A 27818-nucleotide genomic window follows, 5' to 3' on the forward strand; every position below is an offset into this window, starting at 1 on the left:
GAGGTTAGCCAGAAGAGATAAGGAATTATTTTTAAACAAGCAATGCGCGGAAGTGGAAGAAGACAATAGAATAGGAAGGACAAGAGACCTCTTCCAGAAAATTAGAAACATTGGAGGTAAATTCCAGGCAAAAATGGGTACGATCAAAAACAAAGTTGGCAAGGACCTGTCATGTTTCCCATTTCAATGTTCTGTTAACATTGTAACGTTTCACATGTCAACTCCTTTCCCGTGTTCATTCGCCCGTTCAGGGTTTTTCCATTCCTCCGCCCTCCGTTGTTTTGGAGCCTTGGAATGTGTGTTTGGGTTTGCGCTCCTGTTCAAGGTTACTTTCCCAGGTGCGTGTAACGGTTCCTAGCACCTGGGAGGGGGTGCGCACTGACGGGTGATTGGGGCGGGACTGGCTCACAGGCAAAGCTTTAAGTTTGTATTTGGCGCGCTTTTGCTCATTCTCAGCTTTCTCTGTATTTGCATACTATTCCTTTAATAAATCAGTTATCTTTAAGCCCGAGCTTGTGAGACTGAGTATTTGGGATTAGGCAACCATTACATAAAGCTGAGAATCATTTCAATCATCTTCCGCTAGCCCCATCCAAACATTGGATAAGAGGGAGCGCTAGCGATGACTGACCAACAGCTGCGCGTGAGTGAAGGGAGCGAGGAAGAGCAGGATTCGACAAGGACCCGGCCCGTTCTAACTTCGAGAGCACAAAGAGCAGCACGTCGAGAGATGCGGGAAGTTCAATTAGATGAGTTGCTGATATCCATGCAGGAGAGCCTCAGGAGTGAACACAAATCCATAGTGGAAAGAGCCACGGGGAGGGGGTCCCCACAACTATCCTGGGAGCCCGAAATCCCCTTGTCACCGAGGGTGGTGGTAACCAACCAACCTATGGAAGAGCCGGTCACTCCTGCTCGTATAAAAGCAATCGAGGATAAAATGAATCTGATAGTGACAATCCTTAAGGATCTCCCTAGGGGTGCAGAGCCAACTCAGGAAGATTGGGAGGAAGAGCCATCACAGCTGGCTTACCCAAGACACAGCACCCTGCCACCCAGGGGAAGGAGCAAGACTCGAGCGTCCCGCCAGTTGGGGGGGCGAGAGGCAAGACTGCCCAGAGATCGGCCACCCCTGGGGGCTCGGCGTACGTTGACGTTTACGGAGCCGCCACCGCCAGCTGAGCCGGTAAGAAACTTCCCACCGTTTGGGGTGAAGTTTGATGGGGATCCCACTACACTCTCCTTCTTTATTACCAATGCCAAGCATTATATGGAGGATTGGGGCCGAAGCTTTCGGTCGGAACATGGCAAAATCAATTTTATTGCCAACAAACTGAGAGGGAGGGCAGCTGATTGGTATGTGCAACTGTGCCAAACCGAGGCAACAGAGTTAGAGGACTTCGATGACTTTTTGTGGGCACTTAAACAGCACTTCGAAGACCCTTTAGCCCAAGAGACAGCAAAAAATGCCCTGAGGAAACTCTATCAAGGGTCCCTCTCCGTTGCCAATTACGCTCTGGAATTTAAAGCCTTATCAGGGAAGGTGGAAGATTGGTCCGAGCCCACTTTAATTGAAATGTTCAAGCAAGGGCTAGAACCAGAAATCCTTCATTGGGCACTAGGAAGAGACGATCCTAAGACGCTATACGGATGGATTCAGTTAGCGGGCAGCGCGGAGAACGCCCTGCAGACCTATGCCCATACTAAAGAACTTAGACAATCCCGAATCGCCAGAGGAGCGCGTACGACGGGGCTGGCCAGCCGCCCTAAACCAAAATCCTGGGAAGAGGAAAGGGAACGACGGTTTTCCAAAGGTCAATGCCTGAGATGTGGAAAAGAAGGGCATCGCGCCACTTCGTGCCCTAGACGCCGTCCGGAGGAACGGCAGGCGAAACCTTCAGGGAAGTCGCCTGCCCTGCCGCGGAAAATGAAAGCTGCCATCGCGGAGCTAGAACCACCAGAACTACCATTCGGGGAAGAAGAAGAGGAATTACAATTCGAACAGCCAGCAGGAAAAGGCTACCACCTGCCCTGAAGGGCGCCGTTGGGCAGGTGGAAGAAACCGGGCGTGACCACGATTCGGTGAGTGGGAATTTCCCTACGCTGACTGTAAAAGTTAAACTAGGCTCAAAGACCAAAACTGTGGAAGTTTGGGCCATGCTTGACTCGGGCTGCTCCCGTTCCCTTATGCACCCTGATGTCGTAGCGGCTCTGGAACTGCCTACATTCCCTTTGCCAAGACCTATGATCTTCACCCAATTGGATGGAACTATGGCGGGGGGAAAAGCAGTCACTCATTCCACAGGACTGGTGGCTTTACAAATGGGTTCCCATCGGGAAAAGCTACCATTTGTTGTAGCTCCGGTGGGGGGCCCTCTAGTGATTTTAGGTATGCCCTGGTTTGTACAACAAAATCCTTTTATCAACTGGCTACATAGAACTGTCACCTTTGCGGATGGATTTTACAAAGTACCCGAAAAGGATCTCCTAGACGACATGGAGGATGGAGGGGTAGCGCACACCACTGTACAAACACTTCAACCTCTTGAGGGACTACCCAGTCAATATCAGGATCTAGCTGATGTGTTTGGGGAAAAGGAAGCAGATCGCTTGCCACCTCACCGAAAAACAGACTGTGCCATTGAGTTCTTACCTAATGTAAAGTTACCTCACCCAAAAATCTACCCCATGTCTCCCAAAGAGCTAGTGTCATGCGCTGCCTGCCTCTGAATAAGGCTCAGACACTGGTTCGATGGATCAGGCTCTGATTTATTCACAGCGCAGTTACAGCGTCGGAAGAAAAAAGCTGAGAGTGACAGGAGCGCGCCGGTGCGGGGTTTAAATACCCCGCGCCGGTCAGCGCCCCCTCACTCGCGGTCACGTCACCCCCCTTTGTCCAATACGTTGCCCTGCCGGTGGGTGAGGGGTTGTGAGGCCCCGCTGGCGTTCCGGGATCGCCCATCATCGGGTTTTCTATTCATCCGGTGATTGCTGTCAGCTGGGCGATCTCCGTTGTATTGGCGCTGATGGCTTGGGTGTGCTCTGTGATCCGTTTAGTTATTGTCTGTTGGCCGTTAGTCGTTGTGGGTTGATGGCTACTTATCTTGAGCCCCTTCTCCTGTTTCCTTGCTATTGTCATGTGTGCCATTGCGCTGATGACTTCAGCTCAATGGCACTCATGACATACTGCCCCCTGTCCGAATAGTGCTCCCCCCCGGTTTTCTGGTTTTTTTTTTTTTTGAAATTCCCGCCGGAGTAGTTGTCGCCCCTCCCTTTGCTCCTCCCTCTACCACGTGCCTTCCCAGGGTGTGTCCATAGTGCGCATGCCCGGGTCACGTCCTGGCGTGCGCATACTCCAGCCACACCCTGTTTGTTTGGCGCAGTTCGGCGAGGAGAGAGGCGTGGCTGGTCGGGTGCTTATCAGCTCCAGGTAGGGCCCTTCTTTTCTTTTTATTTAAAGTGCGTCGCCTTTGTTATAGCTCCTGGGCGTTGCCCCCAGGTTGCCCTGTTGACTTGCTTGCCACTCCCCCGCGGCCGGGGGGCGGGTGCTGGCGAATGCTTGTCACCGCCTCGTGGGCCCGGGGCAGGGGGAGTGAGTCCCGGGGGGGGGAGGTCCACCCAAGTCGCGGGCTTGGGGGGCCCTTTCCCTTGGGGCACGGGAGGCGGGGGGGGCCTGCGGGGGGGGGGTTTGCAGGGGACGGCTTGCTGACCTTGGTTGTAGCTTGTCGGGGTATGCCCGGTGAAATGCTCTGGTCAGGTCAGGCGCGTTAACGTTGTGCGCCGCCACCCATTCCGGGTGGGGGAAGTGTTTCCACCTGACCAGATAGTGTAGAGTTCCTCGTTGCTTGCGGGAGTCGAGTATGTCCCTTATCTCGAAGTGGTGTTGCCCGTCGATCATCACCGGTGAGGGCTGTGGCGTGCTTGGGTGCCATCGAGAGGTGGTTGCCGGTTTCAGGAGGCTGGTGTGGAACACCAGGTGGAGTCTCCGTAGGTTGTGTGGCAGGTCCAAGCGTATTGCTACCGGGTTCACTATTTGGGTGACTCGGAACGGCCCGATGTACTTAGGCCCCAGTTTTTTCGAGGGTTGGGGTGACTTTAGGAACTTGGTGGATAGGTAGGCCATATCCCCCGCTTGGAACGTTGGTTGTTGGCGCCGGTGCTTGTCGGCCTGCTCTTTGTAGGCTGCCTGTGCATCCTTCAGCACCGCCGTGATTATTGGCCATGATTCCGCGATCTTCCGTCCCCAGTTGCTAGCGTCCATCTGGGGTTCCGGGGGTTGAGGTAGCTCCGGTATGGGGACGAAGTCGCGCCCCGAGACTACTTCGAACGGAGTTTTCCCCGTGCTCGTGTGGACGGCGTTGTTGTATGCGACTTCGGCGAATGGGAGCAGTTCAGCCCAGTCGTCTTGGTGATAGTTAGTATATGAGCGTATGAATTGCTCTAAGGTGGCATTAAGAACCTCTGTGGCTCCGTCCGTCTGGGGGTGCCAGGCCGTAGATAGGGCCTGTTGGGTCCCCGTCAGCTTTAGGAAGGCCCGCCAGAATTTGGAGGTGAACTGTGTGCCCCTGTCGGTCACCACACGTGCGGGACATCCGTGTAGCCTGTACACGTGGATGAGGAAGAGTTTGGCTAGCTGTTGTGCGGATGGGACCGACGTGCAGGGGATGAAGTGGGCCTGCTTTGAGAAGTAGTCCTTCACCACCCAAATGGCCGTTTTCTTCTGGCTGGGTGGGAGGTCCACTATAAAATCCATAGAGATTTCCTCCCATGGGCGGGAGGGTTCTGCCACCCGTTGTAATAGCCCCGCGGGTTTGCCTGGTGCCCGTTTGGCCCTAGCGCACGTTGGGCAGGACGCTACGTATGCTTTTACGTCTCGCCTGAGCGCGGGCCACCAGAATTGACGCCGTGTTAGGTGTAGGGTCTTGAGGAACCCAAAGTGTCCCGCTTGTTTGGCGTCGTGTGACCTATGCAAGATCGCCTGGCGTTGCGAGTCCGGGACGTAGATTCTGCCTTCCCCCCATGCCAGGTCTTGTGCCATCGTTACCTTGTCGGGGTTTGCCAGGAACCAGGGGTCGGTTTTGAGGGCGGCGGCGAGGTCCGTGCGCATTCCCCCTGGTAGTTGCGGTTGGCTTCTTCCGGTCGCAGGTTGTCCCGCCGTTGGCTGCGCCGTAGAGTCGAGCTGCCTCCGAGCGCCGCTTCGGGTGGTCACGGCCATCCCCAGTTGCGAGGCGGATAGGACCGTCCCAATGGTGTCTGGGGCGGGCTCTTCGTCTTGGGGCAGTCGGGAGAGGGCGTCGGCCAGGAAGTTCTTTTTGCCCGGCATGAACTTCAGCTGGAAATTAAAGCGGCTGAAGAATTGGGCCCATCGGACCTGTTTTGGGCTAAGGCGTCTGGGCGTTCGTAGGGCCTCGAGGTTCTGGTGGTCGGTCCAGACCTCAAATGGTTGGGTGGCTCCCTCGAGTAGGTGTCGCCATGTCTCTAGCGCCGATTTTACCGCGAAGGCTTCTTTCTCCCAGACGTGCCATCGCCTTTCTGTCTCGGAGAACTTCCTTGACAGGTAGGCGCATGGTTTCAGGAGTCCCGTGGGGTCCTTTTGGAGCAGGATGGCCCCCAGGGAGAAGTCTGAGGCGTCGGCTTGGACCACGAACGGCCGTTCTGGGTCCGGGTGCGCGAGGATTGGCTCCGTGGTGAACAGCGCTTTCAGCTTGTTGAATGCGGTCTGGCACGCGGGAGTCCAATTCAACACTGTGCCCGGGTTCTTGGCGCGTCGGGTGTCCCCCACCCCTTTGGTTTTGAGGAGGTCCGTTAGGGGGAGGGCTATCTCTGCGAATCCCCGGGCGAATGACCTGTAAAAATTCGCGAATCCGAGGAAGCTCTGGAGTTGGCGTCTGTTGCGGGGGCGCTCCCAGTTTAGCACCGCCTCGACTTTTGCGGGGTCCATTTCTATGCCGTCCCCGGAGATTCGGTACCCCAGGTAGTCTAGGCGCGCTTTGTGAAACTCGCACTTTGTAGGCTTGGCATAGAGCTGCGCCCTTCTGAGCTTGTCGAGGACTTGCCTGACTAGGGTCACATGTTCCTCGTGCGTTTTTGTGTAAATAACGACGTCGTCGATGTAGACCAGGACCCCTTTGAACAGGTGTTCATGCAGTACCTCATTGATGAGCTGCATGAACACCCCAGGGGCCCCCGCGAGTCCGAAGGGCAGCACTTTGTACTGGAAGGCGCCTAGGGGGCAGTTGAACGCAGTCTTCCATTCGTCCCCCTCCCTGATTCGGATGCGATAGTACGCCTCGCGAAGGTCCAGTTTGGAAAAGACTTTGCCCGTGGACAGGTGGGCGAGCATGTCCTTCACCAGGGGTAAGGGGTATTTGTTGGACAGGGAAGCCGCGTTTAGGCCCCGGTAGTCGGTGCAGAGCCGTAGGGTGCCGTCTTTCTTCTCCCGGAATAAGACGGGGGCTCCGACCGGTGAGCATGCTGGCTCTATGAATCCCCTGTCTAGGTTTTTATCGATGAACTCCCGGAGGGTTGCCATCTCCTTCGGGGTCATCGAGTAGATCTTTGGTCTAGGTAAGGGGACGTCGGGCAGTAGGTCGATCCGGCAATCCGTCTTGCGGTGGGGGGGTAGTTGGTCAGCTTCTGCCTCTCCGAAGACCTCGGAGAAGTCGGCGTATTGTTCCGGTAGGTCTGCTGTGGTAGCGGCGTTGTCCTGTGTAGTCGCCTCCGCTCGTCCTACAGTGGGGTTGGTTCTGCCCGCTGGAACTGGTGCCCGATACTCGCCGTCGCCGAATGTGAAGGTGCGGGTCTCCCAGTTGATGCGCGGGTTGTTTGTCGCGAGCCATGGCATCCCCAGGACTGCAATGGGCCGTCCGATGTGAGTGACAACGAACGATGTGCGTTCGGTGTGAGTGCCCATTTGCAGGGTGACCGGCTCGGTTTGCAGCGTGGCTGGTTTCCCTCCCGCTGTAGAGCCGTCCAGCTGGTGGAATGCCAGCGGCGTGGGGAGGGGGAAGCAGCGGAGGTCGAGTTTGGCGACTAGGTCGGGGTGGATGAGGTTTTTTGAGCACCCCGAGTCCACTAGTGCCGCGGCCGTGGTGGCTCCGTTGCCGCCAGAGAGTTTGATTGCCGCCATTATTACGGGGCTTTCGCCGTTCCGTCGAGGTGGTCCGCGCTGCTGTCCCACCGCCTGCCTCGCAACGCGTTTCAGGGCAGGCGGGGAGCTTTTCCCGCCGGCTGGTCGGGGTCTACGTTATCCTCTTCCCCCCAGTAGGCGTCCCAGCCTTCCTCTGGTGTCGCTGTGGCCACGGTCATTCGGCGGTGAGGGGGCGGCCCCAGGTTGGGTGGTTTGGGGCTAATTTTCGGGGTGGGTTTAGGCGCACTGGTCGGCGGTCGGTTGGCGAAGCAATCCACCGTCTTGTGCCCTAGTTTGCCACACTTCCCGCAGGGCTCCCGATTGAATTTCTTTTTTGGGTATATGGGGCCGGCCATCCCCACGTGTGGTGCGGGTACCTTTTTGCCGGCATAGTTTGTGTCTTCCGTGGTTGTCATGAGGAAGGTGCGGTGCGCGTGTTCGGCTTTCCCCGCGAGGTGGATCCACCCGTGTAGCGTTTCTGGGTCGTCGCGGTAGAGGGCCCATTGGAGAACGTCGCGGTTGAGCCCCCTTTTGAACATTTCCAGCAGGGTGGTCTCGGACCAGTCGCTGACCTTCCCCGCGAGGGCTTTGAACTCCAGGGCGTAGTCTGGGACCGTGCGTGTGCCCTGTTTAAGTCTTTGGAGTGCGCTTTTCGCCCTTACTTTGGCTAGGGGGTCTTCGAAGTAGTTTTTCATCTCATTGATGAAGGCAGGGAAGGTGGCGAGGGCGGGGGAGCTGGACTCGTACAGTTGGACGTACCAGTCCGCCACCCTGTCTTGTAGTTTGATCGCCACGGCGGCGATCTTGTCGGCTTCGGAGTCGTAGGAGTGTCCGTGCCTCCCCATGAACTCCCTGGCGTTCGTTACGAAGAACGAGAGTTTCGTGGGGTTCCCATCGAAGAAGATGGGGAAGTCCTTTGGGGCCCGGGCGTTTTGCGCGGCCCTGCCTCTCGCTTCCCGGCCTGTGGTGTCGTCCGCCTGGGCCGTCTGCTGACCCTCCGCTGGCCCGTGGGGGTTCGGTGCTTCGCTCGGGGTTTGGGCCTGTGCGGGGACGTCGTTGGGTGGCGCGGGGGGCATAAGCGACTGGAGCATGGTCCGGAGTTCCGTCAGTTGGGCCCGCATGGCCGCGAGTTCAGCTCGTGCCTCCTCGTCCACGGCCCGCGCCGCCGCTGGGGCCGGTTCCGTCGGTGCGTCGGCGGGGGTGGGTTGCCGGCGGGGTTCATCCTCCCTCTGCCGCTGGTCCGCTTCCTCCGTCGTCTGCTGGGTGTCTCCATCGTCCTCCTCCGTGTTGACCGCCGTTGGGCTGTCGCTCCACGCCCGTTGCTGGGGTGCGATGTGGGGCGCGGGGTCCTCCGCTGGTTTCGGAAGGCATGTTGCTCCCTCCCGCGGTCGGGTTGCCTCCATCGCCATCTCCCCTTGGGGTTGGAGCTGAGGCTCGGGTCGGGTGGGGTGGGCGTCCATGGCTCCGGGAGTCCGCGGTGCCTCTGGCCTTGGTCGGTCCTCCTCTGTCTCTTGCCGTGCGGCTCGCCCTCCTTGCCCGCGTCGCTCCGGCTTCATCTTGCTGGTCTTCTCGCCGTCTATTCCTCCCGCGGCTCGTTGTCGTCCGGTGGGGCTCGGCGAGGCTGAGTTTATGACTCTCAGCTTTATGTCATGCGCTGCCTGCCTCTGAATAAGGCTCAGACACTGGTTCGATGGATCAGGCTCTGATTTATTCACAGCGCAGTTACAGCGTCGGAAGAAAAAAGCTGAGAGTGACAGGAGCGCTCCGGTGCGGGGTTTAAATACCCCGCGCCGGTCAGCGCCCCCTCACTCGCGGTCACGTCACCCCCCTTTGTCCAATACGTTGCCCTGCCGGTGGGTGAGGGGTTGTGAGGCCCCGCTGGCGTTCCGGGATCGCCCATCATCGGGTTTTCTATTCATCCGGTGATTGCCGTCAGCTGGGCGATCTCCGTTGTATTGGCGCTGATGGCTTGGGTGTGCTCCGTGATCCGTTTAGTTATTGTCTGTTGGCCGTTAGTCGTTGTGAGTTGATGGCTACTTATCTTGAGCCCCTTCTCCTGTTTCCTTGCTATTGTCATGTGTGCCATTGCGCTGATGACTTCAGCTCAACGGCACTCATGACAGCTAGCCACGCTAAGGGAGTTCATTGACAAAAACCTGGCTAGGGGTTTCATTGAACCTGCTAACTCCCCGGTAGGGGCTCCTGTCCTCTTTAGAGCAAAAAAGGATGGCTCATTGAGGCTTTGTACCGATTTCCGCGGTCTCAATGCGGTCTCAATATTAAATAAATATCCTTTGCCCTTGATCAAAGATATGTTATCACATCTGGCCAGAGGCAAAATCTTCTCAAAACTAGATTTGAGAGAAGCCTATTTTCGTATTCGCATAAGGGAAGGGGATGAGTGGAAAACGGTGTTTAACTGTCCTCTCGGGGCTTTTCAATACAAAGTCTTACCCTTTGGTTTGTCGGGGGCGCCTGGGGTTTTTATGCAACTAATCAATGAGGTCTTGCATGACCACCTATTTAAGGGAGTACTTGTGTATTTGGATGATGTATTGATTTATACTGAAACCATGTCAGAACATATTCACTTGGTGCGTCAGGTGCTGGCTAAATTGAAAAAAGCAGAGTTATATGCCAAACTGTCTAAATGTGCCTTCCATCAATCACAAATTGATTATCTAGGATATAGAATTTCCGCTAAGGGCATTGAAATGGGCCCTGCTAAAGTGGAAGCCATTGTGGCATGGGAGCCTCCCCGTACCAGGAGACAATTACAAAGTTTCCTTGGATTCGCCAATTTCTATCGGGCATTTGCCCAAAATTTTGCTGAAATCGCCCTCCCCCTCACTGAACTGTTGAAAACTAAGGCGCAGGGGGATACGCAGCGTTCAAAAAACCCAGGAGCGCTCCTTAAATGGACTCCAACCTGTCAACAGGCGTTCAAAGCGCTCAAACAAATCTTCACCACTGAACCAATTTTACAGCATCCAGACCCTGCCAAACCATTCGTTGTACAAGTGGATGCTTCTGATTTCTCAATCGGAGCACTCCTACTGCAATCTGACCAATCTGGCGCCTTAAAACCCTGTGCTTACCTCTCCCGCAAGTTCACCGAAACAGAGAGGCAATGGCATGTTTGGGAAAAAGAGGCTTTTGCTGTAAAAACTGCTTTAGAGACTTGGCGACACTTATTAGAAGGGGCTTCAAACCCTTTTGAAGTCTGGACTGACCATAAGAACCTGGAGGCACTAAGCACCAGTCATAAACTCAGCCCCAAACAGCTTCGCTGGGCTGAGTTTTTCAGCCGCTTTGACTTCACCCTTAAATTCATACCAGGCAAGAAAAACTTTTTAGCTGATGCGCTCTCCCGCCGACCCCAAGATGCTGGCCCAGGGCCAACAGTCCAAGGTACCGTCTGGACCGAAAAACAATTGAGTTTGGCAGCGGTGATGCGCAGTCAGGCGCGAGCGCATCAAACGCAAACTCCAGCCGCCCCGCCTCCCAGCCGCTCGCCGCGCTTGCCAGTTCCATCGGATTTGCAACAACAGTTGCTCCTCCACCTTAAAACTGACACTTGGTTACAAACAAATCAAAACATTGTAACTTTCACCGACGATTTTGCTTGGCGCAACGATCGTCTCTATGTGCCTGAGGCTTTGCGTAAAACAATCCTCCAGCGCTGCCACGATGACAAGCTGGCTGGGCATTTCGGTTATTTAAAAACACTCCACCTCGTGCGGCGGCAATTCTGGTGGCCAACGTTGCTCAAAGACCTTAAAGCCTATATCACAGCATGCCCTGTTTGTGCAGCAACTAAGCGCAAACCAGGCAAACCTCAGGGTCTCCTTCAACCTGTCGCCACCCCATCAGTCCCCTGGCAAGACATATCCATGGACTTTATCATTGACCTACCCCCCAGTCAACGAAAAACCGTCATTTGGGTGGTCAAAGATTTTTTCTCGAAACAAGCCCATTTCATTCCATGCGCTTCTATCCCCACTGCGCAACAACTGGCACGCCTCTTCCTCATTCACGTGTACCGCCTTCATGGTATCCCCGCCCGTTTGGTGAGTGACAGAGGCACACAATTTACGTCACAATTTTGGCGGGCATTTTTAAAACTACTGGGCACCAAGCAAGCCCTCTCCACCGCGTGGCATCCGCAGACGGACGGCTCTACAGAGGCGGTTAATTCTACACTTGAACAATACTTGCGAGCTTTTGTCAATTACCAACAAGACAACTGGGTCGACCTACTCCCTTTTGCAGAAGTCGCTTATAATAATGCCTTACATCAGAGCACTGGCCAGGTTCCCTTTAAAACTGTCTTCGGTCGGGACTTCGTCCCAATCCCTGAACTCCCTCATCCACAACCCCTACCAGCCTCCCTCACTGACTGGGCTGACTCTCTCAAAGACTCATGGCTAAACATTCAGCAAGCTCTGCTCCATGCCCAAACCACTTACAAACGTCATGCTGATGCAAAGCGCTCACCTGAACCTGCTTTTACTGTAGGGGACAAAGTCTACTTGTCAACCAAGTTTATCAAGTCACCACAACCTTCCAAGAAACTTGGCCCTAAGTTTGTGGGTCCTTTTCCTATTGTGGCACAAATTAACCCTGTTACTTTTAAACTTGACTTGCCCCACAACCTAAAACATTTACATCCTGTTTTCCATTGTAGTTTACTCAAGGCCTACCTGCCATCGGACCGCTGGCATCCCCAACCCATTCCACCACCTCCTCTCATGATTGACAACCAGCAACACTTCGAGGTGACAGACGTCCTGGACTCTCGCCGCCAGCACTCCACTTTACAATACCTCGTTCGTTGGAAACATTTCCCTCATCCTGAATGGGTGGCTGCCCCTGATGTAAACTCCCCTCGTCTACTGGCACGCTTTCACTCTGCCTACCCCGACAAACCGGCTCCATAGCATTGCTTTGGGGGGGGGGGCGATATGTCATGTTTCCCATTTCAATGTTCTGTTAACATTGTAACGTTTCACATGTCAACTCCTTTCCCGTGTTCATTCGCCCGTTCAGGGTTTTTCCATTCCTCCGCCCTCCGTTGTTTTGGAGCCTTGGAATGTGTGTTTGGGTTTGCGCTCCTGTTCAAGGTTACTTTCCCAGGCGCGTGTAACGGTTCCTAGCACCTGGGAGGGGGTGCGCACTGACGGGTGATTGGGGCAGGACTGGCTCACAGGCAAAGCTTTAAGTTTGTATTTGGCGCGCTTTTGCTCATTCTCAGCTTTCTCTGTATTTGCATACTATTCCTTTAATAAATCAGTTATCTTTAAGCCCGAGCTTGTGAGACTGAGTATTTGGGATTAGGCAACCATTACAGGACCTAACAGAAGAAGAAGAGATCAAGGAAAGGTGGCAAGAATATACAGAACACCTGTATAGGAAAGATAACAATATTGGGGATAGCTTTGATGATGTGGTCAGTGAGCTAGAGCCAGACATCCTGAAGAGTGAGGTTGAATGGGCCTTAAGAAGCATTGCTAATAACAAGGCAGCAGGAGACGATGGCATCCCAGCTGAACTGTTCAAAATCTTACAAGATGATGCTGTCAAGGTAATGCATGCTATATGCCAGCAAATTTGGAAAACACAAGAATGGCCATCAGACTGGAAAAAATCAACTTATATTCCCATACCAAAAAAGGGAAACACTAAAGAATGTTCAAACTATCGAACAGTGGCACTCATTTCACATGCCAGTAAGGTAATGCTCAAGATCCCGCAAGGTAGACTTCAGCAATTCATGGAGCGAGAATTGCCAGATGTACAAGCTGGGTTTAGAAAAGGCAGAGGAACTAGGGACCAAATTGCCAATATCCGCTGGATAATGGAAAAAGCCAGGGAGTTTCAGAAAAACATCTATTTCTGTTTTATTGACTATTCTAAAGCCTTTGACTGTGTGGACCATAACAAATTGTGGCAAGTTCTTAGTGGTATGGGGATACCAAGTCATCTTGTATGCCTCCTGAAGAATCTGTGTAACGACCAAGTAGCAACAGTAAGAACAGACCACGGAACAACAGACTGGTTTAAGATTGGGAAAGGAGTACGTCAGGGCTGTATACTCTCACCCTACCTATTCAACTTGTACGCAGAACACATCATGCGACATGCTGGGCTTGAGGAATCCAAGGCTGGAGTTAAAATCTCTGGAAGAAACATTAACAATCTCAGATATGCAGATGATACCACTTTGATGGCTGAAAGCGAACTGAGGAGCCTTATGATGAAGGTGAAAGAAGAAAGTGCAAAAGCTGGCTTGCAGCTAAACCTCAAAAAAACCAAGATTATGGCAACCAGCTTGATTGATAACTGGCAAATAGAGGGAGAAAATGTAGAAGCAGTGAAAGACTTTGTATTTCTAGGTGCAAAGATTACTGCAGATGCTGACTGCAGTCAGGAAATCAGAAGACGCTTAATCCTTGGGAGAAGAGCAATGACAAATCTCGATCAAATAGTTAAGAGCAGAGACATCACACTGACAACAAAGGCCCGCATAGTTAAAGCAATGGTGTTCCCCGTAGTAACATATGGCTGCGAGAGCTAGACCATAAGGAAGGCTGAGAGAAGGAAGATCGATGCTTTTGAACTGTGGTGTTGGAGGAAAATTCTGAGAGTGCCTCGGACTGCAAGAAGATCAAACCAGTCCATCCTCCAGGAAATTAAGCCAGACTGCTCACTTGAGGGAATGATATTAAAGGCAAAACTGAAATACTTTGGCCACATAATGAGAAGACAGGACACCCTGGAGAAGATGCTGATGCTAGGGAGAGTGGAAGGCAAAAGGAAGAGGGGCCGACCAAGGGCAAGGTGGATGGATGATATTCTAGAGGTGACGGACTCGTCCCTGGGGGAGCTGGGGGTGTTGACGACCGACAGGAAGCTCTGGTGTGGGCTGGTCCATGAAGTCACGAAGAGTCGGAAGTGATAAATGAATAAACAACAACAGGAATAGCCAATGATGCATAGACAAGCAAAATTATGATGATATCACTGCTCATCTTATTATAAATAAATGAGAGGAGAAGGAGAAATACACAGGGACCCATTTATAGAAACAATCCCATGTTTCCCAGAACTGCCATTCCATTCTCATACAGTCACTTTTATATGAGATGGACGCCTATATAAATATGATAAATACATATATACATACAGATATATGCTATGCAGTGCTATATTCATTACATTATCTTGTCTTGATAAAACTGATATTATAACTGCACCTCTTTCTTTCTAATTTATCTCTTTTTTAATGTCTGAGAGAATGTTAGTATGTGAGAATAGGAGAGAGAAGAGATTTCTGGCTTGGATTCACAAAAAGGGGGAGGAAACGCTATGCATACTTGCCCACTATGTATACTTCTCCTGCCTTTGATATCACTGAGCATCTACATATGCATATAAAGGAAATAAATGCATAAAATTAGATATTTCACTGACAATCTGGGGACCTACAATATAATTTGAACGTGCCAATTTGAATTTTACACAAGTGCAATCCAAATACTGGGTCTATATTTTGATGACTGGAGATGCTAGAGGAGAAAAAAGTATAACTAGAAAAACAAATCTGGAAAGAATGATCTGATTTGGATTCTGACAGTTCTCAAACATCTTCTGCAAGACATTACTTACTCATTCAAGTGCTGGAATCTTTCTTGCCAGTTAGCAGCTCGTGCTACATTCCCAGTTTTATCAATTAATTTTATCCCAAAAAACTCCAGCATCATTTTGTAAGCTAACAGGAATCTTCGAATTGCTTCTTTTGTTTTTTTGAACTCCTGTAACACATTTTACAAGAATGTACAAACAACAAGAGCATTACACATATAAAATTATTCTAGTTTAAATAATTAAATATTAACATTACATTATGAATTAGATGCTTTACCTCAATTTCACAGGTTGTTAATTCTTTTGCATAGAAATTCAATCCTTGTTCTCTAAGTGGAAACAGCCTACATTCAAAACAGATGTACAAGTTTTTATGAAAATAAAACATCCAGATTTATTAAAAAGAAATTAAAAAGTAAAAGATACCAACCATTGTATGTAAGTGTGATTGTGTTCCAACTTTTCATAATCTCCTTTCCATTTATTCAGGACCTCTTCAATATAAACCCCTATAAATATACCAATGAACATACGTCTTCTAAATACTATTTAGGAATTCAGCATAAATATAAATAAAAGTGGTACTTTAGATTAGTACTTATTGTCTAAAATGAAATATATTGATATTCCTCCAATGTTTGAAAGACAAGGAAATGTATGAGATTAACTATTGCCAAAATCAGACAATGAGCCCTTGGCCCTTCTTTACTTGGTGAAATACATGGACTTTCAGTGATGCAAAGTTAACTTCAGAATCATGGTGCCTCAAAGCCCCTTCAAAAGGCATGAGATCTCTTGAGGCTTCTAGAGAACCTAAGTTTTATCCCAGTAGAATGATTTCCCACCTCTTTCCTCCACCATGTAGGACAGCAGATGCTCACTGCAGTCACACACATGGATGTTCTAAGTCTTAAGATCAATGTAATGCCTCAAGGCCCTATTTTCTTGGAAAAGTCATGATGAGTGCCCTGGCAAACAAGGTGAATAAACTCAATTTAGTATGCCTTACTTCCCTGTCAATATGCACAAGATAGAGCTGTGAAACCAAATATAAGGTGGAACTAGCTTTAACTGTCTGATTTACATTGATCTAAAACTGAAAAACATATAAATGGTACTTTGGCTATGTATTACTTACCATCAGGTTTAAAGGGAATTTTGTTCTTGTAAAAGCGGAGGTTGCACAAATCATTCTGATATCGTAACTCTTTAAAGTTCTGCTGAGCAGAAAGGAAGACAAATGTAAAACATTATCAGCCAAACAAGTCTGTAAGAAATAGTCTGCAAATGAAATTATTACCAGTATGGTTTTAATATACCCAGGATGCAGTTTGGATTATTCAAAATTTTGTCATAAACTAGCCTGGAAACAAGGCAGATAGATAAAATGTTTTAGGCAACTTACTGATATCACATAGATATCATCATAGATGAGCCAATAAATGAATATAGTAATAGTAAATATATGGTAAGTATCTGAGGTATTAGGATATTTAGGGTACATCCTACAGTCCCTTACTTAGAAGTGAGTCTCACTGAACTGAGCAAGACTGACTTCTGAATAGACACAGTATAAAATTGCCCTGTTCAGCTTTAAGTGCAATCTCTTAAACATATATCTATGTGGTTGCTAGGAGTCAAAAACAACTTAATGGCACATAATCAATCAATCAATCAATCAATCAATCAATCTTAAGCATGTTCAGGCAGAATAAAGGACCACTGAAATTAAAGCTTGCTGTCAAGTGACTATATATACCTCAAATAAACTGTAAAATGATTACAAGCTTTTTTTTCAGCTTCTCCTTTGTCATTTTTTGGATTTCCATTTGATATGTAACAGATGCAAACTTTAATAATCTCACTGTAAGAGTTGTGTTATATACAGTAGTTCAGCTGATTTCTTAACTTCGAACCTTGGGCTTTGCTTTTCTGTAATAATTTTTTTTTTAAATCAATATGGAAGCTACAGTAAACATTTGTGTTACAAAACCTAAGAAACTGTTGCCCAGCTTAGTTCTCTGCACAGCTGTCATTAAGATAAACAATTCATCAATAAACATTTGAAATAAAATATACTTGTATTTTAATAAGACCAATCACAGTGGCAATAATGGGAGCCAGAGAAGTTCACCAATATCTCCCATTACCTATCTTCCAAGGCCACTATAATTTTTTTTTTTAAAATTTGAGGACCTCCACTAGAGCTACAAAAGTCTTCAGGACTTGAGTTTAGTATAGTTCTATTTTAATGAAAGCTCCCAGATTACAAAATGGTCTTACTGGATATTGATGACGATATTTATATAAGTCTCTTGCAGCATAAAAACTTCTCTTTGGTTTAGCTGACACATCAATTGAATCATCCCCCTGAAAGAGCAAAGATTTCAGTGAGAAGCAGCAGAAAAGAGCATAATCATTTAAGATAAATCCTCATATATGGAGCATTTGGCAGCATGAAATTATATTATTCCCACATCTCCCTCCTTCCATTCCCCCACCTTGCTCACTTTCTCTCTTGTTTCTGAGATCCTTTCCACCCATGACTCCTTACATCCTTTACTCCAGATCTCCTGAATTTGGAGTCCACAGAATCCAGGGATGACTGCCCCAAGAAAATATGATAATGAACAACACAAGTAGGCAACGTGAAAGTTTTACCACCATGTCAATCAGTAAGCTTTTCCAGAGAATCTTACTTGTCTTCAAGACTAATCCCATTCTATGGCTTTGATTACAAGCAATGGCACTATTCAGCTTGGTTACTCTAAAAAAAGAGATACTTGAATAAGATAGCTTGAGTTAAGTTTATACATTGTGCTAAGCCACAATTCAAAGCTTACAATGACTGATCCAAAATGTAACGTGCTAAGCCAAACACTGTGGCAGCGTATACTTCATGAACCCAGTTTTTATATAAAGAGTGTATAGATGGAAATGACACAGATTTTATTATGGTATTTATACTTTTTGAAACAGTTGTCATTATGGAAATCATAGGAGCTGTATGCATCTAATTAATGTAGGAACCATCACATACACATTGTCATATAATTTTTATATAACTGTGGCTTTGCTGAAAACCTGAGGCAGTCCTGTAAACTCCTGTGGTGATTAAGTCAGAACAGCTATGATATATAAATAAGCACCAAGTTTTGAGTAATCAGTGACCAGCTATATTAACAAAAGAGTGAAACCACTCTATATTACAAATTAACATGATATATTTCCTTATTAACAACATTCAAAAACATGTAAGAATTATGTAGCATTCTTATATTTGGAGTTTTCAAAGTATTGCTACTTTTATGAAACAGTCAATGTAAATCATGTGATTTATCTATGTAATTTCTTTCTTTCTCAACTCTTCTACTAGGATATGAAGATATTTAGAATTCTTGTCTAAAATCTGTTAGTTATTAATAGTTTTTCTTCGTAGGGGAGTATTAAATGACCATTTCTGGTCCTGAAGCAGCATAATAAAGCTAACTAATGTAATTGTTCATAGATAGCCAACTTCTACAATTACATTAACATAAAGGAGCTCTGTGATCTGCGTGAGCACAAAAAGGAAAGTGTCATTTAGTACCTCCCCATAACTACGAGATTTTAGACAAGAACCCTAAGTATCTTAATAACCAGGAAATATGACAGAATTGATGCTATCAAGTGGAATAACAGGTCGTTGCAACTGAAAACAATTATTATCCATGGAAAAACCATACATTGATAAGTTACAAGATAGGATAAGATTCAGTGAATTTTTTCTGCTGATGTTTGGTTTGTGTCAATAGAGCATAATAGAGCACACATCCTTTCCCTGGTACTTTCAAGTTCTGTCCTGGAGGTTTGCAGATCTTCCAGGACAGATCTCAGAAGGTATGAAGTGGGTTATAAAGAGAGGTCAGGAGAAGAAATCACATTGTGCAACTACATTATATTGGAATAAACTTAACTAAAAAATTACAGGATTTGCAAAATTATACCTCAGTTTAAGAAACAGATAACATAAATGTTAGTATGAAAGCCATGGGAGGAAATACTGCTTTTGTGCCAGGCAATGGCAAGAGTACAGCTGGACTTCTGTATCTCCATTTAAAGCAATATTCAAATTGGCTGTGAAATCTCAGAGCAATCTTTGGATCTTCACTGTCTGCCATATCAGCAATCACTAATGTCACATAGTCTGAGCAAATACTTTAAAAACCTTGGAACTGTCCACATGCAGAGAACTATTATGAGAACAACAACTAAACCTTTTTATGCACACTAAAGGAGATAAGCTTCCACTGGAGAAAGCTTCACTAGATTCAGCGCAATACACTTTAAAATAGCAGCGTAAAGTTGAATATTGCAAGTCTAAGCTTGAAAAACACACTTATTTCTGGAGCAGGATGAATGCAGGTTTAGAGAGGTATCCACAGCATGCACTTTGAATCACAGAACTGCAACGTACATTTGTGCACCTGCTCCCCTACTCATAGCTAACTTGAATAAACTGTCATACTGCATAAAACAACAGGTACAAGCCTGTTTGCAAAGGAATATCTCATTTCCTCATTATAGTGGGGACCTCATTTTAATATGTACAGTAAGTTGTGAGCGTAGGACTGAGACACTGGGCCAAAACATTAACTATAGCTATTCAAGACCAGCTCAATTGTTCAAAGTTTTTGCACCATTCATTTCCTATTCTACCAGAACAAACAAACAAAACACACACACATACTGCAAGTAGTATTAGGTCCACATTAATTTTTGTAATCATGTGCTTGTGGTTACCAAATAGTTTTCTTAAAGTATTTACAGAAGAACAAACACTTTAAAAATAGATGTCTTCCCTCGTGTTCTTGAAAGTCTGCTTAAATACCTGATGCCACTGCCACCTCCTGTACTTGACTGACGTTAAAAAAAACTTAAGCAGGATTGGACCTAGTTAGTTCTTGAACAGGAGACCACCAAGAAATAGCAGGGTGTGAATACAGCCAAGAAATTAAACGCCAAATCATGAATCACAGCAATGATAAATATGAATCAAATTTGGAAAAGCAAGGATGTCAGCTTGATGACTAAATGCAGACTAGTCCACACTATTGTGTTCCCCATAACTACATATGGCTGTGAAAGTTGGACAATGAAAAAGTTGGATAGAAGGAAAATTGATTCTTTTCACCTATAGTGTTGGAGGAGGCTCTTGCACATCCCTTGGACTACAAAGATAACAAAGAAGTGTTGAAGCGCATAAAACCAGACAGGTCACTAGAAGGAAAAATAACAAAACTTAGACTTGGTTACTTTGGTCATGTCATGAGATCAACATCGTTAGAGAAAGACGTTATGCTTGGAACGGTCAGTGGCAAAAGACGACGAAGATGCCAAAGAATGCGCTGGTTGGATGTAATCAAAGCAGACATAGGCCAAAATATAAAGCAACTGAAAGAAGCTGTACAAGGTCGGAAATCATGGAGAGAGCTGGCCTATGGAATCACCGAGGGTCAGATATGACTGAATAGATAATACAATTTGAGGCTAGAGTGAAAAATTAAAAATCTATCCAAGGAGAAGCCAGTGGCAACCAACTTATGTACAGTTGCCAAGAAATTACATTAATGTGTCCATGAACTCACCAGTGGAGTTTGGTTTGAAGTAACTTTTCCTTTTAACACAAGTATGATGTTACATATATTTATTCAGCCAGAGGAAAAGATCCCTAAAGAAAATAAGGTATCTTAAAGGTTCTAGTGACCGAATCCATATCCTTGCCTATCTTTCATACAGAGAATGTGGGACTGATGATAACTCAATCAAATTAGGTTTCCTAAACTATTAGCTATTCCAATGGCTTCAGGAGACTAATTAAATAAGATGTACATGGATATATAAATCTTCCTGGTGCCCTAAACTGACACTGTAGTCTAAGAAACATTTTGAATGAAATATTTTCAAACATTAAATACCCTTGAATGAAGATTTTAAATGATCAAAATAACTATTTATGAAAGGTTAAGAAAGAATATGCAACAGCGTATCATTTCCAGAATCAGGGTTAAGTTGTTCTGCCATAAGTAAATAACATTCACACAGACTCCACTGGGGTTTGGTCCAGAGTTGCAGATTAAGAAATAATAAGCACTCTTATAGTACAATCCTACGTACAGTTTATTCAGAAATCAGCCACATTGTTTTCAAGCGTGCTTACTCCCACATAAGTGCATACAGGCTTGCATCCATTCTGTTTCAGTGGCTCTTCTTTTCATTAGTCATACTTCTATTCTTAACCACATTGTAATAGATAAAACACTTCAATCATTTTCCATCATTTTTTAAGATTTGGTGCCTTGCAGAGATCCAGAATAAAGCTGAGAGAGAGATTTGCACCTTGGCATCTCCATAATATTTAGCTAGTAAGAAACTTTACCAACCACCTAAGATAGTCAAACTAATACAACCATTTTTTCTCTCAGTATCTCTGGCAGTGGTTACCTTCAGTGGCCAGGTTTCTAATGGCATCCTGCCCCTTAAATCTAGCATGTAGTAACTGAAAGAAATGAGTAAGGATTCCAACAGTATGATTCTAGTACCATTAACATTATACAAATGGATTTAAAATGATTAGTGATACAGAAATGTGTGCCAGGAGAGAGGTAGGAAATTTATAGCGCCAGACTAACTTTTGCCTGAATAATCCCAAATTCACTGAGCCTAATGCAAATACAGTCCCACAGAGTGTTTGACAGTCAAGTCAATTCAAGTCAAATGCAAGTTGAGTTCAAATCTTGAGGGCTTCATGGACTCATCCATATAGTTTTCTCAGTAGCAACTGTGTAATTTGATTTTGTATCTTGCCTTTCAACCCATAATCAAACAGTGAACTATCTAAAACATCAATAATGTTAAAAAAGGATGCAGTAACTGTAATGCACTGATGTTGTGAAGTAGAGTTAAGAGAAGTATCTGTATTACACAGGAACTGAAAATTCAGTGTAGAAGCTATATTTTCAAAGCATTAAGTTTTCCTAAACCTAAAATTCAAATTTAGAAACTACATTATAGTTTGAAGATTGCACACTGTTATAATTTCCAGCTTAAAAAAACAGAAACCAATCTAGATGTGTACAGAAGATGGGACTGCTGGAAAATAATTATTAAATAAAATAGTGAAAAGTTTACAGTAAAACCTTTGTAGAATACTTTCTTTCCAAAACGTATTCCCAATATTGTAAGAGAAAATGGTAATGTCTGAATTCTCCTATCAGCACACAAAATGATACAGATTTATTACGATACATTTTAGTCCTTTGCTAAATTCCAAAAATATTTATCTGTCCAAAATACATCATTTATGCATATGTCCATCAAATTTAGTGGGACTTCCTGTTGAGACATATACAGGATTGCACTGCAGAGCACTAATTGGAATGCTCTCAGAAAACAAATACAGGCCAAATACACACAAACACACACGCACACATTTTAATCCATTCAGTCATGTCCCATTCTCGGAGACTGCCTGGACTAGTCCCTGCAGTTTTCTTGGCAAGGTTTTTCAGAACTGGTTTGCCATTACCTCCTTCCTAGGGCTGAGAGAAAGTGACTGGCCCAGAGTCACCCTTTGTGACTAAGGTGAAACTAGAACTCACAGTCTCCCTAGCTAGCTATATATATGAATGAGAATGTTGAATGGTAAAGCTCTCTGAAACTTAGCCCTGTTTCCTATACTCCTCTACTTTTTACAGGAGTCATTCTAGCATACTATATTCAAATACAGTCAAAGCATAGTTTCCAATTATTTTTTCTCTCAACAAGCTGTTAAGATTGTGAATTGAAAATACTACTGAAAGCTAACCTCTTGCTTGGGAGTTTCCTAGGTGAGTTTTATAAATAAAAATATATCCATTCTGAGTAAGGTTTTTTTTTTTTACAAAAGAAACCATCTGAGAATTTGATAAAAACAGAAGGAGAGGACAGTAATGTATTATCTCTTGCAGACTCTCCTATGAGTTATTTTAGTTCTATGCAGGGAAATTCATATCCAATAGGTATAATCCTAGTAGTGGTGCACTCAGCCAGAATGTCAAGTAAATCTAGTCCTGAAACTGCATTTTGTCTCCACATAGGTTATTCTCTGAACTAGAGGTTGCAGAGGGAGAGCCACCAGGAAGATCACACCGAGAAAGCAAAGTGGATTAGGGATACCTTGTAGTTCATTTTAAAATCATCAGAATCTTCTCAATAAAGAATATGAGGCCGGCCTGTTCAGTCTGTCAAGGGGGAATAAAATAAAATAAACCCCAACTCCACTCTATACAGCTCCTCTTTCCACACCATGCCACAGGCGCAACAGGAAGGAAAACAAAATTCAGGCAAGATTAGCAGGCTGGGGCAAGAGAGCCCAAACTGCCACGCCAGTGTTTCAGGCTCCCGATATTTCCTCAAGCTCACATACTCGTTGAGCCCATTTTCTAACACCGGGGGGTGGGGATGATGTAGGCACGCCTAGCTTCCAAGTCACAAAGCATGCAAATATTTAAAGGCGGGAGGGATGCAGTGAAGGGGAGAAGCAGGGGCGCGGGAGAAAATGAGTCGGAAATCCCCGTCGCACGGACAGCCTCGTAACCTTGGCTTCCAAATCCCGCCATTCGCGCGCCCGTACAGAAAAGCGATGCCCAGCCTTGGAGAGATCCCGGCGCTTCCAAGGTGAGCGCGAATGGCCCCAACAAGAAGGCGCAAAGGAAGACCTCCAGCGCGCCCCTCACCCCGCCAACCCACGGCAGAAGTTTGCAAGGGTCCTGGGTTACCTGTTCGGGGCTGGGGGCTTCTGTCTCTTCGTGCTCCCTGCCCTCAGGTTCGTCTTCTTCTGCCACCCCCTCTTCGCCTTCCTTTTCCTCCTCCTCCTCCTCTTCCTCCTTGACAGCCCCTTCGCGGTTCTCGGCGTCTTCCGGCCGGCCGCCTGCCGCAGGGAGCGGTTCCTCTTGCTGCTGCTGCTGCTGCTGCCGCCGGTGCTGGTCAGCAGCTGGGTCGTCGTCGCCACTGCTCGCCTGGTCCAGCGGTGGCCCTTCTTCCCCGCCGGGGTCCTGTAGCTCCGGCTCCGAGTCCGTCTCCCAGGTAGAGTCACAGTCCTCCACCGTGGTGGGCTCCTTGAAGCTGACTCCGCTCAGCAAACTGCCCATTGGAGAAGCACTGCGGGAGCCTGGCGACCCCCCCCCCTTTTCTCCTCTCAGGAGACGGAAAGGGGCGCGCGTAGGGGGAAGGTCGGTCGGTCCGGAGGCGGGCTCGGAATACGCTGCTACTGGAGGCCGGTGGTGGCCGCGCCGGGACGCCGCAGCCGAGGGGAAGAAGGCGACCAGGAGTGGGGAGCGGTGGGGGTGGGGGTCAGACGCAGAAGGCAGAAGCGACAACAGCCGACGCTCTCCTCCTTCCTCAGTCCCCAACCCACAAACACGCACGGGGGTGGGGAGGAATGGAGAGGAGGAGCTGAACGCTATGGGATTTCCACAGGAAATACCGAACCCGGCCCTCCCTTGGCCGCTGCAGCAGGTGCTGCCTGAACGAGGGACCTGAGTTTCTCGACGCACGTGCCCGCCTCTAGAACTTCTCTCGCCCACCCCAGGCCCCCCGCTCCTGTCGCAGCTGCCTTTAGGCTGGTTGTAGGCCTCTGACAAGCCTTGGAGAGTCAGAGAGAGCAAAGGAGGGAAGGAGGCGGTGTTGCAACATCCACCAGCCTCTCGCTCGCCGGCTTTCTTCCCCGCCTCGAGCCGCGCTGACTTCTAGAGAAAGACCCGCTGCTACCGCATGGAGGGCAGCAGGGGCGCCGAGTCGGACTCTTGATCCATCAGGCGGTCGAGGTTTGAGAGTGGGTAGATGCTGGGAACTGAAATGCAGATGGCTCAGCTTTGGGGGCAAAAAGGCAGCAGGGCCACTTTTACTGGCAGGGCTTCTCCCGTGCCTACCTCTGTCACGATGGGTGGAAAATCAACAGGTGCATCTTCATGCTTGGAAAATATAATTTGGTGTTAACTTACAGCTGTTAAAATGTTGGGAGCGACAGCTTGAGCTCTGCATGGCCTCCAAATATTGCCTATTAATTAATTGCCTGCTGTCACTGCCCACTACTCCTTCAGCAGCAATAACAATTCATTACAGAAACTGGGTGGGTTTTTTTTGAGTCTGTTCCAATATGGAGATTTTTCTTCCCAAGCATAATCATCCATAGAATATATGAAAAATGCCACTCTAGAAATAATGCAGAAATATAGCACTCTTTATGATACTCCTGTGTTCAAAAATAGCTGGCAAGTTAGAAGGGTATTCAAGAAATTGGCCAGGATTGGACTAGTTTGGTATTTGGATGGGAGACTATCAGCAAATACCAAGGCTGTATGCTAGACTGGAAACTAAAGCGATCCCTCCCCACTTTCATGGACTTGTCCATGAAGTCACCAGACATCAAACCTGACTTGGAGGAGACTTATTTATTTAGTAAGTAGCTGCTGGAATGCCTGTTAAAACACAGAAAGCAGGGTAACCTTTTCCTGGTGTAAAGGCAAATGGTGCCACTGGAGAAGCACCAGAGAACATCTCTCCCCTCCCCCTTGATGACGGAGAATTCCACACTGAGAAGTCCTCAGATCAACTGTGAATACCACCTTCACTACTGCTGGTGTGGCCTATGGTCATTAGGTAATGTAGAAAGTAAGGAAGATGACTGATGGATATCTACAAGAACCATTACCTAGGCAAAAGGGGCTGAAATATTTTTAAGTCCAGAGCAATGAGATAACATTCGGAAGTGGATCTCTATTCTCTATGTATAACTCAATAAATATCTAACCTTGCTTTGGCTTCTCACGCTTCTGTTTTCCTGTGTAGAGGGAATCTAGAGGAACCATTCATTACTAATTCATTACTTGTGGTCTCTGGGAGGGCATGCCAGGAACAATGTTATAATTTGGATCTCCTTTTCTGCAGATTGAGAGAGAGAGAGAGAGATCTATCTCTGGAGAGTCAGAACCAATCTTGCAAGTCTCTTCCATGAGTCTGTAGCTGAACAACTACACACACACACAAATATATTCTGGGAGTAATTGGGAGAGGAAGGAAGGAAGGAAAGGCCACATAGCCTCCATGCAGATAGTATTTGCCTTGCTGGAACAATCCCCCCCCCCAAAAAAAATAGTGCAATACAGTTCTTTCACTTAATCTGTTCAGTTACTAGACATTGTATTTTGTACAAATTACCAGTTCCTTGAATGCTAAACAATAAAATGAAATCTGAGATGGAGTATCTGGTTTCTATTGCTTAGGAACAATTTGTGAAGTTATTAAGAAGCCTTTGTAAAGTCAGACCAACTATGAATCAAATAAGACCTAGAAGTTAGATTGGCACCCTTATTGTTGGCCTTCAGAAATCTGTTAAAGACAGATATATCCCAGAGGGCCTTAATAAATGGCCATTATTCAGGGGGAAATGAGCAGTAGTATAAATCTGAGAAATAAATAAATAAATAATTTTAGGGATGCTTGTGTTTTTATTGGCCTTTATGTTGTGAACCACCTGTATCAGGAGTCATTTTTCTCGAATTCATTGATATATAAACACAATGAGTAAATAAACAAGTGTGTACACACACACAGTGGTAAGAACTAGATGATTATATGATAAAAGATTATGTCCATATGAAGGTATAGAAAGGCAACAATACATTGCTAAGTATGACCTTTAAAAAAAAAAGGGTTCCTTTGAGTCAAGTTTTTTTTACTCCTGGTGACTGCATGAACCAGCTTTCTTGGCAGGGATTTTCAGAAGTGGTTTGCCCTTGCCGCCTTTCTAGGGCTGAGAGAGAGTGACTGGCCCAAGGTCACCCAGCTGGCTTTGTGCCCAAGGCGAGACTAGAATACATGGTCTCCCAGTTTCTAGCCTGATGCCTTAACCATTACACAAAACTGGCTTTCTAGTATGTGCTATAATCCAATAGAATTAGTGGATATCAGTTTTACACAAGTGTTTGCACTCTTATTGTTGCAAAGCAAAAAGACATTTAAGAATTATATAGCAAATTGCAAGAGATACTAAATACAGCATCAAGAAAAGATACTGTATTATAATGGGTAATTAAATGCAAAAGTTGGAATAATAGAAGAACAAGTCACATAAACATTTGGATAGAGTAAATGCAATAATGCAGGAAGTAAGTTAATATAATGTTATGAAGATGGCAAGATTTCTGTATGTGCAAAGGTGGAAGGATACACAAACTGCCCAGGGTCCCCTTTTCGGGGGAGATGGGCAGTGATAATAAATTTGAAAAATAAATAAATAAATAAATTCCCACAGTGGAGGAATGGATGGTGAAATTAATGGAACTGACAGAAATTGCAAAACTGACAGCATTGATAAGAAAATAATTTGGCTAGATTTGTGTCTATCTGGAAACCACTTTTGGACTTTGTTTGCATCTGAGAAGAATGAAGTTTTGACTTTGGGTTTTGATTAAATTGTTATAGCTTATAGAAATAATGTTTAGTATGGTTTGATTTAGAGTAAGAGATTAATGTATTATTTTATACTTCTGTCTGTACCGGAGAAGGTCAGAAGTCACTTCTTTTGTATTTCTTTCAATTTCTGCACTTAGTTTGTCTTTTTTTCCTTTTAGTCTTTCTTCAATCTTTTCTGTATTTTGTATTTTATCTGTACTTTGAAACTTTAATAAAGTCTTACATATATAAAAAAAGAATTTTATGAAGATAATTCTTCATTTATTCTCAGTATCAATTTCAAGCAATGCAGACAAGCGTCTACACATGAATATCACTAAATGGACAATATCAGAATCAAGATGGATATATAACAGAAACAGAAGATGGAGAAATTCAATCCATTCAGCCAAGAAAGTTCCAGGGGCAGATTATGGAACAGACTGTGATTTACTAATGTCAAATACTTAGGTTAAATTAAGGGGGTGTGGGTGTGGAATAGATGTAGTCAGAGTGTGCAGAGCCTTACTGATATATTAAACAGAATGTGGAATATCATTCACAAGGA

General features: G+C 46.4%; 1 protein-coding gene across 2 annotated transcripts in view; it reads right to left on the reverse strand.

Annotated features, from left to right (window-relative positions):
- Positions 1-24387, reverse strand: part of OGFRL1 (opioid growth factor receptor like 1) — a 31422-nt gene extending 7035 nt beyond the window's left edge. The window contains exons 1-6 of one of the 2 annotated variants that reach the window (XM_063313242.1): positions 23575-24387; positions 17060-17146; positions 15915-15993; positions 15207-15285; positions 15054-15120; positions 14798-14943 (exon numbers count right to left, since the gene is read on the reverse strand). In XM_063313242.1, the coding sequence (XP_063169312.1) occupies positions 14798-14943; positions 15054-15120; positions 15207-15285; positions 15915-15993; positions 17060-17146; positions 23575-23946 (830 nt within the window). In that variant the 5' untranslated portion in view covers positions 23947-24387. Of the gene's footprint in view, positions 1-14797; positions 14944-15053; positions 15121-15206; positions 15286-15914; positions 15997-17059; positions 17147-23574 lie in introns of both variants that reach the window. The other variant, XM_063313233.1, reaches the window with a different exon arrangement.
- Positions 24388-27818: the final 3431 nt, after the last annotated feature.

This window comes from Candoia aspera, chromosome 1 (assembly GCF_035149785.1).
Source record: "Candoia aspera isolate rCanAsp1 chromosome 1, rCanAsp1.hap2, whole genome shotgun sequence".
Lineage (NCBI taxonomy): Eukaryota > Metazoa > Chordata > Lepidosauria > Squamata > Boidae > Candoia > Candoia aspera.